The 16,592-nt window shown below is 37.9% G+C and overlaps 4 protein-coding genes across 6 annotated transcripts in view; 3 read left to right on the top strand and 1 right to left on the bottom strand.

Annotated features, from left to right (window-relative positions):
• Positions 1–541, top strand: part of LOC105272102 (uncharacterized) — a 3,877-nt gene extending 3,336 nt beyond the window's left edge. The window contains exon 3 of the mRNA XM_011314009.1: positions 221–541. The gene's annotated coding sequence lies outside the window, so the exon portion shown is untranslated. The remainder of the gene's footprint in view (positions 1–220) is intronic.
• nuf (rab11 family-interacting protein nuf) lies at positions 434–4,487 on the top strand. 2 transcript variants are annotated; one of them, XM_011314023.1, is made up of 2 exons: positions 434–664; positions 2,713–4,483. In XM_011314023.1, the coding sequence occupies exon 2, from the start codon at positions 2,782–2,784 to the stop codon at positions 4,315–4,317; it is 1,536 nt and encodes a 511-aa protein (XP_011312325.1). In that variant the 5' UTR covers positions 434–664; positions 2,713–2,781; the 3' UTR covers positions 4,318–4,483. The 2 variants fall into 2 exon arrangements, with proteins under 2 accessions (XP_011312325.1, XP_011312332.1); XM_011314030.1 differs by lacking the exon at positions 434–664 and adding an exon at positions 825–1,148 and having other exon boundaries at positions 2,713–4,487.
• A 992-nt stretch (positions 4,488–5,479) lies between these two features.
• Positions 5,480–12,258, top strand: LOC105272060 (protein VAC14 homolog). 2 transcript variants are annotated; one of them, XR_892716.1, is made up of 4 exons: positions 5,480–5,604; positions 6,432–6,813; positions 7,916–9,778; positions 12,202–12,258. XR_892716.1 is itself a non-coding variant. In XM_011313944.1 (3 exons), exons 1-3 carry the CDS (start codon positions 5,501–5,503, stop codon positions 9,668–9,670), a joined length of 2,241 nt encoding a protein of 746 aa, XP_011312246.1. In that variant the 5' UTR covers positions 5,480–5,500; the 3' UTR covers positions 9,671–9,853. The 2 variants fall into 2 exon arrangements, 1 of the variants encoding a protein (XP_011312246.1); XM_011313944.1 differs by lacking the exon at positions 12,202–12,258 and having other exon boundaries at positions 7,916–9,853.
• On the bottom strand, positions 9,792–13,313 carry IKKepsilon (I-kappaB kinase epsilon). The gene is made up of 2 exons (XM_011313960.1): positions 13,110–13,313; positions 9,792–12,517 (listed from the first exon to the last, which is right to left on the bottom strand). The coding sequence occupies exon 2, from the start codon at positions 12,382–12,384 to the stop codon at positions 9,874–9,876; it is 2,511 nt and encodes an 836-aa protein (XP_011312262.1). The 5' UTR covers positions 12,385–12,517; positions 13,110–13,313; the 3' UTR covers positions 9,792–9,873.
• Between the last annotated feature and the right edge of the window lie 3,279 nt (positions 13,314–16,592).

The raw sequence follows: 16,592 nt of genomic DNA, 5'->3' as shown, positions 1-16,592 counted from the left end.
TGACCTTCAATTTTGACCCACAATTTTCCCCTGGCGTTTGACCTTCAATTTTAATCCACAATTTTCTCCTGACGTTTGACCCACAATTTTCCTCTGGCGTTTGACCTTCAATTTTGACCCACAATTTTCCCATCGTGTTTGACCCGCGCTTTTAACCCTCAACCCTCATATTTCACCCATAATTTCAAATCCTCATTTTCTGCTGAAATTTTTTTTATAGGGAATGATAAATTACGGGAAAAAAGGGAAATTCCGGATTTAACAGATAAAGAGCTGCCAATTTACCGAGTGAAAAGCCCGAAATACATCTCGATAACGATTCGGCAGATCTCGTGCTGTCTCGTCCTCGATATTCCACCTCTCTCGATACAATAGATTCGATAGTACGAAAAGGGGCGTTTGGTACCGTGTGGTACGGCTTGACACAATCGGTTCCACTCGGCTCCACTCGTCAGGTACACCCAGTCCTGTACAGGTACGCACAGGTGTAAAATTACTCGTTACACCTGAAAACATTGCATTTTTTATTTAAAAAAAAAAACCTGAAGAAGTTGGGCGTACGAAAGGAAGATTGGAACAATCGGAAAAACATCTGTGATAAATTCTGGGAATTCTACGGGAGTTTAAGGTTAAATACCTCAGTGCCAACAAACCGTATACACAGGTATAGTGCATTAAAAATAAATTAGTGTGTGTTGTATATTCACAAGTATGGATACACTCACAGACAACAGATGCTCGGCATCATAATGCATAGTAATTCTCATCAAATCATAAAAATTCTGTCACTGAGAGAAATAAATTCTGTAGAATAAAATTTCTTTTGTGGATTAAATTCGATTCCTGCGAGTCAGTGTAAATATTTATAAATATTTATCCAAGTATTTGTAAATATCCGTGAATATTTCCGTGGAATGTGTGGAATTTTGAGTAATTATTTCCTCAGTGAAAGATTTCAGTGATGAATTCAATGATTTGTAATAAAATCGGTGGGAGAAATAATTTTTATTGAACTCCCATTGTTTTCTAGTCTATTTTCGGCGAAAGTTGACGTGTACAAGATACTTTTACCTATCCCCTCTCTTTGTCACTATGGCATGTTAACTAAAATCTGAACTATTGTTCGTTCGTCGGTGCAACAAGAAAATGTGGCTTTCATGTATTTTCCGTTAATTTTTCTTTGCATCCGAGTAAAACTCGCTCTAGAAATGAATCAAGAATAGAATTGATCTATCAATTCTATTTTTAGTTTATCATTTATCATTTAACAATTAGAGACTTTTAGCCTTGAGTCGTTGAAGAGATGTTAATTAAATTTGATACGAATTTTCATGTGTCATTTGACATTCTGTCTAGTAATGAATAATGGCATTCATGTTTCTTTCAGTTTTTATCACATTTTATCCACTGCATGATATTTTTCAAAGCCACAACGTTTTTTGATGACGCCATTTATTTTTAATTTGTTTTGGGTCTGTTTTGTTTTCTCTGATTGATAAAAATGAATTTTTAAAAGACACGGACGATTTAATCAATTCCCATCGAAATAAACTCACGCATTCCTTTGCTGACCGCAATATTAAATCTTTCTGAATAAAATTCCACTTCAGGATGTTCCTCGCGTGTTTTTTACGATAAGTCCCTCTTTCACCCGGGAAATATTTAATTTTCGTGGATTTAGAGGATTTAAATAAACCAACGAAAGTTTGTGCTATTGTTCTTTTATTAATTAATCTAAAGATTTAATTATTACGCGTTTATTTCACATGCGACTCGTTTACTTTCGTTGCAATATTTTTAATAATGCGGGAGCTTAAAATTAATTAACATTGAAATCAATTGATGTTTTTCCTCTTCGAATCGTGAGTTGGAATAAAAATCTGTTCTGCTCAGATCTAGTCTAATTGTTTATCGAAATAAAAATAAATTACGGGATTTTCTGGTGAATTTGGAGTAATCGGAATGGATTTTATTGTAATTAAATTCCTTGTCGTTCGGAAATTTAACAATTGCGAGAGTAAAAAGGGGGATTCCATTTTATCAAGAGACATAAAGTACCGTTGAATGTAGAACAACTGGAATTTATCGATTCAATGAGCATTGACCAACATTTATTGGAATAGTTAAATAACTCTCGCCATAAATAAATTGCGTATCACAATTTATGTTGCAGTTAATTAACTCTACAATCCGTTCGTTACAATTTTTTAAAATGACAACTTCCCAGGACAGAACGACTTCCCGTTAATTTTTTTATTTATTCAGAACGACTTTAACATCGGAAAATGACAGGGGAATGCATTCCACATGTGGATCTGCTGTACGCAGCGATAATTTATTCCGCGTGTGACATGAAAAATTGTTAAATTATTTAAAAGAGAATAATCGCTGGGAATAATTTCTGACTGAATTTTCTCGTTAAATTTATTTGCGCAACTGTAAATTATGCAATCGGTTGTAATAGATAAATTTTCAAGGTCATATATATTTGGCGGGGAAAATGGTAAACGCAAAATGATTCTGCCAGAAGTTCAAACCGATAGAATATACTGCACCTATTTTAAATGTCAACGATAACAATCCGATGTATCCTCCATATTTTTTATAAATTTTTAACACATAGTAATAATTCAAACAGCAATTTAAAATGAAAGAGGAAAATAAAGAGAATAAAGATTGTTTTTAAAAGTATTTAAACATTTTTATTTGCAGGATATCTTCTAAAATGAGAATGCAATTATCTTGGGAAACGACAGAGGACCGATAAAAAATATTCGTAGAATGGTAAATTGGGGTTTCTCCACAGAAGGTCATCCCGACTCTCTCGATAGCTGTAAACCCGCGAGTAATGCCGAAGAAACGCAGTCCACCTACGCCTCACCTATGGGACTGAATGACGTCAGCCCTGAGAATGATGGGAGTACTGTGACCTCAGTCACAACAATCACCTCGACAGTTCCCAGGATAAACAATGATTCCCCCCTGAAGAATGTCACCGGTAGGCGTGATCTGTCGTCGGACAGTGATCCACTAGGTGCTAAGAGCCAGAGTGGTCCCCCATCGCTATCAACACCAGTCAACAATTCACAAACAACACCAACAATAACAGCTGGACTGGTACAACCGAGTGAAGAGAATTACGAGGGTTTTGGTTACGTTGAGGAGTTGTCACCGAGTCAGGGATCAAGTAGCTGCAGCTCAGCGCCATCACCAACGAACGGACAATCGTCCAGCACGAAAAATTTCAATAATAGTCCTGTCGGTTCAACATTGGGACGACATACCTGGCTGAGGACATCGCTGAGACGTACACCAGCCTCTGGGAAGAGACAACTAGGGTCAAATGCATTAGCAACTCAATTGTACAGAAGTGGAAGTTTTAACAGCTCTGGTAGAGGCTCCACTTGTGATACAACTGACGATATGTACAGTGATATTTCACTGGAGGATGACGTTATTGATTTGAATCATCGTGTCAGGATGATCCAGGAGCAGATGGATGCACTTGTGGATAATCAGTCGAGCTTGTCCATAAGTTCGGAGAGATATGCCAGAGTCAAGGAGGAGAATGCAACACTTCAGGCTAGAGTTCTGATGCTTGAGGAGGCAGCTAAGGATGCTGAGGCGAGAAATGATGAGAAAATTAAGGATGAGCAGAGGAGGCACAAGGAGTGGGTGGCAAGAATCGAGAGGGAGAAACAGCTGGAGCTGGAGAATTGTGGAATCAAGATGCAGGGGCTGGAGGTAGAGAATAATCAATTGAGGGAGCAGGTGACGAGGCTCAGACAGCAGATGAATGTCTTCAAGGAGGAGAGGGAGAGGCTGGAAAATTCTCTGGAGGAGGCGAATGCCAGTGGTGAAATGGCGAGACAGGGGGAGAGGGCTGCTGGTATCAGGGAGAGTGAGCTCAGGATGATGGTGGATGCTGCTAAGGAGGAGCTTGCGGCTAGGGCTAGGGATCGAGGGAGAATCGAGGAGTTGCTTGTCGAGGTGGCGAGATTACAAGCTAGGAATAAAAGTTTGGAGGAGTCCAGGGATGAATTGCAGGCGGCAGCTGCACTTCAGGTTGGTAGAGAACTTCTGCTCCTAAATCCTGCGACTCTGGAGAAGAACTCGAAGAGTCTAGCTGCGGAATTGTCTGATGGCTCCAGGGACAGGGTCGATGGCGACATAAAGAGCAGGAGTCTCGGGGAGGTACTCCAAGCTCTCAAGGAACAGCAGGAAGTCAATGCTCAATTGAGGGCGTATATTGATGGAATTCTATTAAATATTGTGGAAAATTATCCACAGCTATTGGAGGTCAAACAGCCACAGTGACCTGGGCATTTCGAGGGAATGGGTCGTGTGGAATGCATTTCAGATAAATTATTCGATATCCCAAAAATTGAATCTTCATCTTGGATACTTCGATGATTTATTCTGAAAATTTTGGGTGAGTTGCAGAGAAAAAAGGATTGATAAAAATTTGAAAGCCGAAATTTTTCTATTTAAATTTATTTCGGAAGTATTTTCGAAAATTGAAGTAATCAAAAATTAAAGTCAACTTATTTATTTACCACTTCTCTACTGAATTAAAATCTCTCCGGAGGAATTGAGTGATAAATTGGTATTGATCTTGGGTAATTAAACTAGTTTACTTTGTTTGATATATTGGTCCGTCCTTGAATCTCATAATAAATCGATTGTACATAATAATTTTATCAATATGTTAATATGATAATGAGGAATTTGTTGTCAATTGACTGAGGATTAGACATGTGATTTAACCAGTATCAGCAGCAGTGTTATTATTTTTCTATAATTGTATTGAAATACGATAGAGTATTTACCACTGTATTTATTTGATAAAAATTTATTCAGGATATTTTTCTGTCACTACGTAGCAATTAGTCACTCTGCAATGCATCGAGGGTGTTGGTAGCGTCTGATTATGTACTGTATACATAGAATATCAAAATACATTTAACGTATTAAAGAGAAATCTCATTACCGCGTAATACTAGAGTAAACAGGGGCAATTAATTAGAATAATTATTATTGATAATGGAAGAATCTTTTTAACGTGTATCGAATACGAATTAATGTGTATGAAATTCATAGATTGAGACACTAAATTTGTTATTTGTCAATATCATGTAATAAATTATATTTTTTAAATATATAAACGTGATGTGAGTTTTTTGTAAAAGAATAAAAGATAATTCTTCAATTGGTAAATTAAAAAAAAATTGCGAGACCAATTAGTTAATTTATTAAATATTTTATGAATCTAGTAGAAATTTAATGGAATTTATCAACAAATTCATTTCAAATCAAATAAAAGTCTAATAAAATTCTGTAATGTGACGTCATTGTTGTAGAATTGATATGACGTCTTGTTATCAGTGCAAATTGTGTTACAGGTGTAGGGGGCGTGTCTAACTGGGAGTGATAGCCACAGTGAACCCTTTGTTTTCATTTATTTATTAGAGATTGGGGATAAACAATTGGGGTAACAATCATGATATCCGAGAGAGATTATGCACCACTTAGTGCAGCTTGTGTGAGATCTCTGAATGATAAGATGTATGAAAAAAGAAAACCAGCTGCTGTGGAGATTGAAAAGTAAGGTTATGGATTATTTACATCTGTTCATGTCAAAATTATTTTCGTTTCGTGTACTCCTTGGGTTTTCCGACAAGATATCTTCCTTCGTAGAATTCTCTTGTCCCGAGATTATTATTTATATATATATTATTATCTCCACTTGAAAATTGAAAAATTACGTATGAATACATATTTTTTTAGGAGAATACCAAGATTTAAATATCATGATAAATAATAATATGTTTGTTAATAATTGACTGGAGAGAAAAAAATGTTTCCCGAAGCTGAAGTTTGAGGTGACATTTTTTGTCTGATGATATTCTTGTTGAATTAGCAGAAGAACTATTCTCTCAGCTAAAATACCACTGTATAATCTCCCCAGTGATTTTCACTGTTATTTACTATATTATTCATTAGTTTGGCCATCATTGATAGTTATTGATTGATGAATCAACCAGATTTAGAGGCAACAAATGATTTATCGAGTTGCATCAAACCACACGTTGACTCTGCACGTCCCCCATCATCAGACCAAATAATCTCGATATTTAAAACCGGAATAAATAAACTCTCATTTTTTTTTCTCTCCGTAATTTTCCTCGAGTGTGTAGTGATGATAGCCGTATCGTGGCTCAGCCACACGTACATTTTTTTCCCTTGAAAAATTGAAAAATTAAAAAATTGAAAATTTGAAAAATTAAAAAATTGAAAATTTGAAAAATTAAAAAATTGAAAAATTTACTGAAAAACAGATTGTACACGTCCCATATAATCAAACCTACATGTATATCAATATTTTCCTCAAAATAAATAGCGAAGTAAATATAAATGAATATTATTTTCAGAATGGTAAAAGAATTTTCAGCCAGGAACAACATCCCCCAGATTAAAAGGCTCTTAAAGGTCTTGGGTCAGGACTTCGCAACATCTCACAATTCCCACACGAGAAAGGGTGGACTGATAGGATTGGCCGCGATAGCCGTCGGCCTGGGAAAGGACACAGGACAATACACAGAGGAATTAATCCATCCTATCCTGGCATGCTTCTCCGATCCCGATGTCCATGTCCGATATTACGCCTGCGAGAGCCTTTACAATGTCGTTAAAATAGCGAGAGGGGCTGTTCTGCCCCTATTCACTGATATATTCGGAGCCCTCAGTAAACTCGCCTGCGATCCAGAGCAAAGCGTCAAAAATGCCACCGAATTGCTGGACAGATTGATGAAGGTAATTAAAAAATAATCTAATTTATACCCGAAAAAAAAATCAAAAGGATTCATTCCAATCGAACTATTCAAACAGAAATTCTTTCGGTTTTATTTTTTATCACGCCATCCGTAGAAATCGCTCGATGTCATGATCCTCTGGAATTCTTTGGGCTGTTCGTTATTTCGGAATGGAATTCCAGTAGGAATTTCTAGAGAATTTCAGTGATTTATTCCCGGATTACCAGATATAGAATTTCCAATTTATTTCGAGACCCGAATATCTGTTCTGTCGTGAGTTAAAATTAGGACGAGAACGAGGAATAACTGTTCAGTAGCTGTTTAATCATCCGCAAATGTTAAATTTAAACCGTGAAATTTCCTCTGAGATGAGATGATATTATATTTACATAGTAGTAGCTAAATTCATTTGAAATTCATGTAAACATCTTGGTTCAAAATTGAATATCCTCGAAGTACCTCTTTCGCTTCACTCCGACGCATTTGAATTCACAAAAACATGAACTTCTCTCCACTCCCATGCAAATCCTCTCCAATAAACCCCTCGGAAAACGCGCCTTCGATCATCCTTCAATTCAGAAGAAAAAGGATAAAGCCATTTGAATTGGATATAAAATGGTTGTTCATTATGAATTCATCTGAAAAGTGAGTGCTTGAAGGCAAAGTATGTTGATAACATCATCATCAACTTCTCGACTAAATCATCTCTCCAGAGAGTGAACTAGAATTTTTATTAACGATCTGTTCAGATAAATAAGAGAGAGTCAAAAAAATTTATTGGAAAATTTTCTTCAAAAATTGAAACAGTCACCACAAAAATATTACTGCAAACAATTAATTAATTTACAGTAATTTCTCAATAATTAAATAAATAATTTAGGGAGAACAATGAAGCAGAATAATTACCACAACTTGTTGCACTACGGAAAATCAATAAATGGCACGGGACGCGCGGAATTTAAAGATGGAAATGATAAAATGGAATAATTCGATGGAATAATGGAATGAATGATAAATTGGAAAATGGGGGGCCGATGGAATATCCACGGAAAGATAATGAGGAAAATGATAATGAGATATGATTAATGAATTTTAATCCGCAGGATATCGTGACGGAAAGCGGTATGTTCGACCTAGTGGGTTTCATGCCACTCCTGCGAGAGCAGATCTACACAAAAAATCCATTCGGCCGCCAATTCGTGATATCCTGGGTATCAGTCCTGGACGCAGTTCCAGACATGGATTTCGTGGTGATCCTCCCGGAGATTCTAGACGGTCTATACAAAATCCTGGAGGATCCAACACCCGAGATAAAACGAATAACCGATACAGTCCTCGGTGAATTCTTGCGCAGCATAAAAGCGAATCCATCCCGAGTTGATTTTCCAGGTATGATAAACATTCTGATAACTCACGCCCAGAGTACAGACGATTTGCTCCAGCTGACGGCTATTACGTGGATAAAAGAGTTTGTTAATCTCTCTGGACCTACGATGCTGCCCTACACATCTGGAATTCTCACAGCAATTCTTCCCTGTCTGGCGTACGATGGTGACAACAGGAAGAACATAAAAGACACGGCGACGCAGGTGAATTCGTCACTGATGAAACTCATCACGAGTAAAGAGACAATTCCATTGAAAGCTAACAGTATTCCTGAAGAGAAGGTGTCGAGAGTTATCGGTAAGCTTGAACAAACTGAGAAAAATCAGAAAGATCAGAAAGATCAGATTGATCAGGACCGAGTGATTCTAGCAGAGACTCTGGATCTCGTATCAGTGGTTGAAGTTCTAACAAAACACTTGATGCACACATCCGTTCAGACTAAAGTCGCCGTTTTAAAATGGATTCACCTACTCTTTCTAAACATTCCCCACAAAATGTACAATCACATCGAGGAATTGTTCACAGTATTGATGAGAATTCTGGGTGATACATCGGATGATGTTGTCCAGCAGACGCTCGTTGTCCTCGCTGAGATAATCGGATCAAATTCAGATTACACAGGGAGTGATCACGATAAAGAGTTCAAGAAGGAATCCCCATCTTCCAGTGTGGATTATATATCGGGTCCAGTGGGTAATAAATATTTTACCAAATTCATTGTTAATCTTTTGAGATTATTCTCGCAAAATCGCCACTTGCTGGAGGAACGTGGAGCATTTATAATCCGAGAACTATGTGTTTTGTTGAGTGCTGAGAAGATTTACAAGGCTTTAGCTGAGATTTTATTGGAGGAGCAGAATTTACGGTTCGCTTGCATCATGATTCAGTCGTTGAATGTGATATTGCTGACGAGTTCAGAGTTATTTGATCTACGGAACAAGTTGAAGAACTTGAAATCAGAGGACAGCAGAAATTTATTCGTCTGTCTGTACGAGTCGTGGTGTCACAATCCAGTGGCAACTGTTGCACTCTGTTTACTCGGTCAGAATTACTCACACGCCTGTGATCTCGTACGTTCATTCGCCAATATCGAAGTGACTGTTGAATTTCTAACAGAAATCGATAAACTCGTGCAGCTCATCGAGTCACCGATCTTCACGTATCTGAGATTAGAATTGCTGGAGAGGGAGAGGAATGAGGATCTTGTCCGCACACTTTACGGATTACTCATGATTCTACCTCAGAGCGATGCATTTGGTACATTGCATAGGCGATTGGCAGCCATTCCACCGGCTAGCATTAATTCTGGTGTTAATGATGATGAGAGACAGCGGATTATTGGGGGAGACAGTAAAATAGACTTTGGACGGCTTCTTCGGCATTTTGAAAGTGTCCAGGAGAAACACAAAGAGCAGAAGCATCGACACAGGTTAAATTTATTAGTTGAGAGAGATGTGTCTGAAGGAACGTGAGATTTAATTGGTGAATTTGTGATTTAACGAGTTAAGTGGACCCTGAGATACTCAAGATTTTGGAAAACTGAGATGTGATTGATCAAGTGATCTCGAGGAGAGAATAAAGTAATGCACACAATTACCAAAATATCTTTAATACATTGAACCAAATAATCCAATAAATTCATTTACATGTTTTAATTCCAGTGGTGACACGTTATTCAGAGATTCTGAGCTTTGGAAAGAATTCCTATGATGTGCTTGAATTCGCTTTTTATCCTTTCGGTCCTGTGGATGTCCTGTCCATCTGAGCCCTCGTCCTCTTCATCCTCATCCTCACTCTCACTAGGTCGTTGCAGTCTGCATGCCTCGGACAATCTCTCAACCCTCTCAAAGTCCTCATTATTCATCTTCACAATTCGTAGAATCTCCTGTTGCATATTATAAATATTTGTCCAGGTCTTGGTACCCTCCTCCCTGATGCAGCTGGGGAGGTGTGAGCTGTGCTCTGAAGTCCGACCACTTGGCAATTGCTTGAGTAATTTATGAAGTGCTTCGTGACGATGTGAGCTCTCATCGGTGAGTCGGTAAGAGATTACTTCCAAATTTCGCTCATAATTATCAAGATCTTTGTCGAGTAATTGAATCTGCAGGTAAACGGTCTGCGCTATTTTGTACCAATCGGCGAGTGACTCGGATCTCTGGATGATGGAGGGAATGCACTCCGTCTCGAGTAGCATCTTCATCCGCCTTCCAGTCTCGGTTACTTTGATCCTCTCGAGTACGTGAAACTGTTCGTCATTGTATGTTAGAGTTCTCGTTGCTCTGTCCCTCAGCAGATGCTGCCAGCCATCTCTCAGTCTGTCGACGAGGGTCGATGCCCTCTGACTCGCTTTAGTCCTCCATGGGCAAATTAATTGTCTCGTAGATGAGTCCCACTCACCCTGCAGAAGGCCGTCCTTAACGTACCTCTGGTACAGCTGATTCACAGCTGGTGCAATCTCACTGAACAGCTGCTTCGTCTTTGATTGGAATTCACTCTTCCATTCGTTGATATCGAATTGTTGGGTCTCGTGGGAAGACGTCGGTCTTATCTTCTCGGAGAGTTTATCGAATGTCTGCCTGCTGAAGAATTCGTAACGCTCGATAGCGATGAGTGTCTTCTCTTGGGACTTTGTCAGCTCTTTCAGGCGATCGACTTTCTGCAGGAGTTGCGTCAGCTGGGAGATGAGCAGTCCGATGAAAGATGTCACTGCATCCTGCGATAGTCTACTGGATGAGACTAGTTTGTCGATCGTTCTTTTGCAGGAGTGACCGGTGGAACAGGCAAGTTTCGCTTGACTCGCGTCATTTTCCACAGATACTATATTAGCGAATGTTGGAAAAACGATTGGAGTTTCAATTCCTGCGTATGATTTCGATTTGTCGGAAGGACCAACAGACGACAGAGATGAGACAACTGGTGTCTGGTTTGTTACATCATTTCCATGAGCTAGAGTGCTTGTGGGAGAGGTGTTAGTCTCAGAAATTGGAACAATCGGTGGAATGACATTATTATTGTCCCTGGAATACAGAGTCAGCGGATTATCAGCTGATATCTTGGCCAGAGGGTATCCCCTTGCCGGTGTTGATTCCTCTATTAGCATATTAAAAGGGGATTCCCCGAGTAGAATAATCTGAGTACTAGGAGCGACATCTGTCTGCTCCTGGATCGCAGCCCTGAGTGTGTGAAATTTATCATCAGGATGGAGATAGATCATTATCGATTGCATAGTGTGCATATTGAAGAGGTGAAATGCCTTTCTCGAGAGAATGTCTGTTACTTGAGAGAAAAATCTGTCAAAACTCCAGATTCTCTGTCTGTCGACTTCCAATAATCCTGCCAACAATGGAGTAACGATCTTCTTTATTCCAAAACTCAGTCTACAGTTCTTTGGGAGATCGCGACTCCACTCGATCGGTCCATTCTCGGTTGTCTGACTCCCGGAGATGACCCCTGACGATTTTTTTGTTGTAATGTGGAACATTGTCTCCTTGTTTCGACGACCACCGAATGGCCTGAAGGGGAGATTACCGGTGGCCACGTGGTACAGGGTGACACCGATTGACCACAGGTCGACTGTCGCCCCGAAGGTTTTACCTACGGGTTTTCTCAGGACTGCACGCTCGTACATGTCAGGGTGGAGGTATTCCTCGGTGCCATAGAGGGACATGAACTGCTGGTCCTCGTGGAGTTCACGAGCAGCTCCGAAGTCGGTTAACTTGTAGATTGTACTTCCATCATCGGCGATGTATTTCATAATGTTTCCGGGTTTTAAATCCCTGTGGACGAGGTTGTTGTCTCGTAGGTGTTTCATACCTGCGCACAGGTGCTCCACAACGAGAAGAAATTCCGACTCTGATAGGCCGTAGGTATTCTCAGGGTCGTCCAATATGTTGAAGAGACTTCCACCAGTGCACAACTCCATTACGATGACTTTGCCACGACCGTCTTGCTCTTCTTCGATTGCCAGGAGTTTAACTATGTTCTCGTGCTTGACTTTTTTCAGGACCTGAAATTCACGCATCTGGACGTCCATTGGGCGCATGTGGGAGAGTTGGTTGAACGTTTTAACCGCCACTGGTTGACCGTTATTTTTGTCAACACCTTGGAATACAGCACCTGTTGCACCTTTCCCCAGGACGCTTGTCGTGCACCAGACGTAATTCGCTGAGCCTCGGAGGTACGACATTTTCTTCGAATCTTGGACTACGAGATTGACGTTTTCAGTGCACCAGGTGAATTCAGGTCTTCACCTGAGGCTTTTAAATTATAAAAATATTGAGGGATTCGATGAACAAATAATTCCGGTTGAATCTTCGGATCTAGAAATCAGAATCGGATGAATAATTTTCAGTTCTTTTTTCATTTACCATGAATTTTTTTTCTTTTCATATATTCAGGCGAAATTAAACCCAGACTTATTTCATTTTTAAGATCCTAATAGCATTGCACAATTGTTTCATTTAAATCCGGTGTTTCGCTTTGCTCATAGTTTTATCGAAAAAAACCCGCGGAATCTGCTATAACTTTTTTATAGAGAAAAAGGGAAATGTATTTTTTTATGAAAATCCCACCATTTCCAGGGTTTAAAGATGTAAAGGATTTTTTACAGTTTCGTACGAATATATCGTGTCTAAAAGCAAAAAGTCGTATTTGTAGTGGATACGACCTTTTGCTTTTAGAAAACCCGTCAAAATGAATTACATCTCATGTTTAATTATTAACACAGATGAAAATTTTGTTTTGCAATTTTTGGAATCCCTTTTGTTTATAACAATTAGTTGAAAGAGATTTGGGACAATATGTGCGAACAAAACGTGAAATTCTGGTATTTTCGGAGTACGAAGAGAATTTTTATGAGTAATTTTAATAATTAGTGGTCAGAATGACTTATTAGCTTAGGTTTGGTCTTACCTGTGGTGTTTGTTAATTTTGTTTTTCCTTTGTTGATAATTTTGACGAGTTAATTAATTTTTAGGTTAAGCTTTCTAGATTTGATTGAGTTTTTTCCACATGACTCACGTTAACTCACAAAATCAATTCAATTATTAGTAACTATCATCCTCTGATTAAATTGCAAATCCCTCGATTGCTATTCGTTGAAAAGAGATATCACAGGTGAATGTCTTTATTATTGTTATGAAATTGAGAAAGTTGAAAGACACAATCCAACCCAACCCGACTACGAGAATTGAACACGAAATTTTTCCATCGGAGCGCAAACCATTTTCCAAATATCTCGGAAACCACGACTCCCAACAAAAAATGTCATTAAACAAATTTTGTAATTTATGAAATTCTCTTGAAAAAATTATTATGACTTTTTCGTCTTAACCCAGTGGTTCTCGAGATATACCGAGCAATCCTGAAAAAAAATTTCACTCAATTTTTCAATTGTTACGTATTCACGAATTTTATAACAAAAATCGCAGAAATCGACAAAAAAAAAGACATTTTCAAAATTCAGGGACAAATTAATTTCTTTCCTTTTAATAAATATTTCCATTTCCAAAAAACCACAGAATTTTTTTTAAGAAATGAAAAACAAAAGATCTAAAAATTTTTGAGATTGATTGAAATGCAGTTTATTTCGTCATTGTTATTTAATTTTATTGCAAAAATAATTTATACATCAAATGAAGTTTCAGGCATTTAAATTGTAGTCACGTGATTTAAATTCTATTTCTGTTTCTTTTTCCCAGCAGTCGGTGCAGGAGATTGAACAGCTGTTCAGATCGCTCCGAAGGCTCCGTATTTATTGTTGTTGCTGAATCCTTTCGAAAGCATGTGGGAACAACTAGGAGAGACTCCAAAATGTAAGCAATAATTATTTTAATTAATTAAATACCAGTGAATACGAGTAATATTTGATAATTCTGAATTTTCAGTCGCAACATGGGGGGCCATGCTAAATTATTATCGCAGCCATCATCCCATTATCATGGGTTTTGCCATTCTGGGGACTATCTCACTGAGTTGTTCGATCTACTTGCATGCTACTAAGGTTGATAAATACACAGCTGTAACGAAGTACAAGGAGACATTCATCGGTGAGTTCAAAATATTCGTGATAAACATAAAAATAAAATGGATATTCATTTCATTTTCACCCTGCGTAAAATCGGCGGAGTGAAATTAAACGATTTTTACGTCATTTTGAAGATAATTTTATAGACTTTAAAATGAGACCTGAATGATTCAAATCGCATTGCTTGATCTGGAGTTATTGACGATTTTACAAGGCTCACTTCACTTTTTTCTCAAGTGAGGTTATATAATTGAAGATCTGTGGACTTTTAGATTTTTCTAAGACTTTTAGCTCCGATTTTTCTCAGTTTTCATTCAATCCACGGAGTAAATGAACTGACGAATTGAGTATTAAATTAATTTGCGGATTATTTTAATAAAAAAACCGTACGATTTGATTTTTTATTAACGACTGGCATTCCGGAAATTTCCGTGGAAGTAAACGATAATATTATATTGATGAATCGACAAAAATTCGAGTAACTCTATACTTTTTATGAAATTCAACTAAATAATTAATTTTCAATATTCCGAATGAGAAATTCTCCTGAATTTTTTGTTCTACACACAATATTCTTCATTAAATCATTTTCTATTGAATGCATAATTCCAGATTTAGAGAAATAAATCTGATTAATTAAATTTTAATTCGGTAATTAGCCCTTCCCTTTTAGTAATGAATCTAATAAAAATGTTTCAGTGTACCGTCCAGACGATCCCCACCTCGAAATCATCAAGACGAGACCAATTGGATTGGATTGGTTCGACAAAAAATAAATATGTGAGCGGTTCACATTAAATAATAGAATATAGTGTACTAAATCCAATGAAAACATTTGAGAAATATGAATAATCATAAGTCTTAATAAATAATCTTCACTCTTGGCGAAAATTCCGTCTTCAGTCTCTGGTAATTTCATTTTTTATTTTTCGTTTGAATTAACGTAAGGGATTGACTCCTGACATTATTTACCGCTTGACGACGAATTATCGCGGGAATATAGAGCCATTTGCGTGGATCGTTTAAAATTTAAATTTCTCCCTGAAAAATGGCCGGGCATTTATCGTGAATTTTTCTTGGAAATAATCCCAAATAATGACCCAATTACCATTTCTATTTGCGTTTTTACGATTTGCCTCTGCCCGCAGAAATCCACTCCGAACGCTCAATAAACGGTGATAAGGATCTTCAATCTCAATCAGGCCCTATGTTATTAGTAGATAGAATAAGGACAAGCAGAAAATTGAAAATCCGACATTCTAAACAATTCGCCAGAGAAACCCTTCAAAATTGTGAGTCTTACCTATTTTTCCAAAATTATTTCCAAAATTATTGCCGACATTTCAAGGATATCTACGGAATTTCTTTAGTCTCTCATCATTCAATCCGCATTAATTATAAATAATTGCAGATTTTTCACTCAAGACAATCAATTCTCATAGATTATAATTTAAAAATCGAGAAAATGAAATTCAAATTTGATTTCATGGGAAAGAAAATAATATCTCCAAGAGATTAATTCCACCAATTTCATTAATTCGATTTCTATTTTGCACCTGTAACTCGAGGGTTTTTCAATTATCAATTCCATCCACCAATTAAACCAATACAAAACTCGAAAATCTGGTAGGATATCCTGAAAATATTGCCAATCAGTTATCCTCCAGGAATTCCTGAGAATTCCTCCAGCTGATGATTCGACCTCGACGAATAATTTCCCGCAATTCTCACCCCAAATTAAAGACACGCAATCACGCCACACGGTGACTTAAAAAAGGGGTTGTAAAACCCCGAGATTAGATTAACAGTAACCGAAGCAGAGATTACGAGGGTAAATGGGTTACAATAGAAGGCAACAGTGCAGAATGATGTAAAATAGTGTAGAGTAGGTGACGAGGGGTTTGAGGGTATCAGAGTCAAGCTGTTGTCCACCCCCTCATCCACCCTTAACTCCGGTATTTCCCAGTGGTAGAGGCATCCCCGAGGTTTTTAATGCGCAGGACTATCGTATCGTAACTGAGACGGTGTGGGTTCTCTGTGCTTTCACTCCTCTCGATTTTTGTGGAAATACTAGAACTACTGGAGTACGTCGAGCTGTGCAGACGATATTCCATCGTCCTAGTGTTTTAGACTAGCTAGTGCTCACGACACAATAATCCATAAGTCCATAATATTATAAACATTAATATTTATTCACCAACTCCACTGGTACATTGTCGAACCCTAGACTCCTAGTGGATCATTTAATCGGGAAACTGTTGCTCCGACGGCACGAGATCTCTTTTCAATCTTTCTATTTTCTGCTCTGCCTCTTCTGTCTTCACCAATTCACTCATTATTCTCATGAATCGTAACTGATTGACATTAAT

The sequence above is a fragment of the Fopius arisanus genome, unplaced genomic scaffold (genome assembly GCF_000806365.1).
Source record: "Fopius arisanus strain USDA-PBARC FA_bdor unplaced genomic scaffold, ASM80636v1 scaffold00004, whole genome shotgun sequence".
Lineage (NCBI taxonomy): Eukaryota > Metazoa > Arthropoda > Insecta > Hymenoptera > Braconidae > Fopius > Fopius arisanus.
The sequence above is the reverse complement of the archived record's forward strand: the minus strand, read 5'-3'. Positions and strand labels throughout refer to the sequence as shown.

What these genes read in the sequence shown, in the direction of transcription:
- nuf (XM_011314030.1), top strand. Translation starts at nt 2,782, where the DNA reads ATGGTAAATTGGGGTTTCTCCACAGAAGGTCATCCCGACTCTCTCGAT.
- LOC105272060 (XM_011313944.1), top strand. Translation starts at nt 5,501, where the DNA reads ATGATATCCGAGAGAGATTATGCACCACTTAGTGCAGCTTGTGTGAGA. An exon ending in GCTGCTGTGGAGATTGAAAA is followed by an intron (nt 5,605 to 6,431) that starts GTAAGGTTATGG and finishes TATTATTTTCAG; the next exon opens with AATGGTAAAAGAATTTTCAG. An exon ending in TGCTGGACAGATTGATGAAG is followed by an intron (nt 6,814 to 7,915) that starts GTAATTAAAAAA and finishes TTTAATCCGCAG; the next exon opens with GATATCGTGACGGAAAGCGG.
- IKKepsilon (XM_011313960.1), bottom strand. Translation starts at nt 12,384, where the DNA reads ATGTCGTACCTCCGAGGCTCAGCGAATTACGTCTGGTGCACGACAAGC.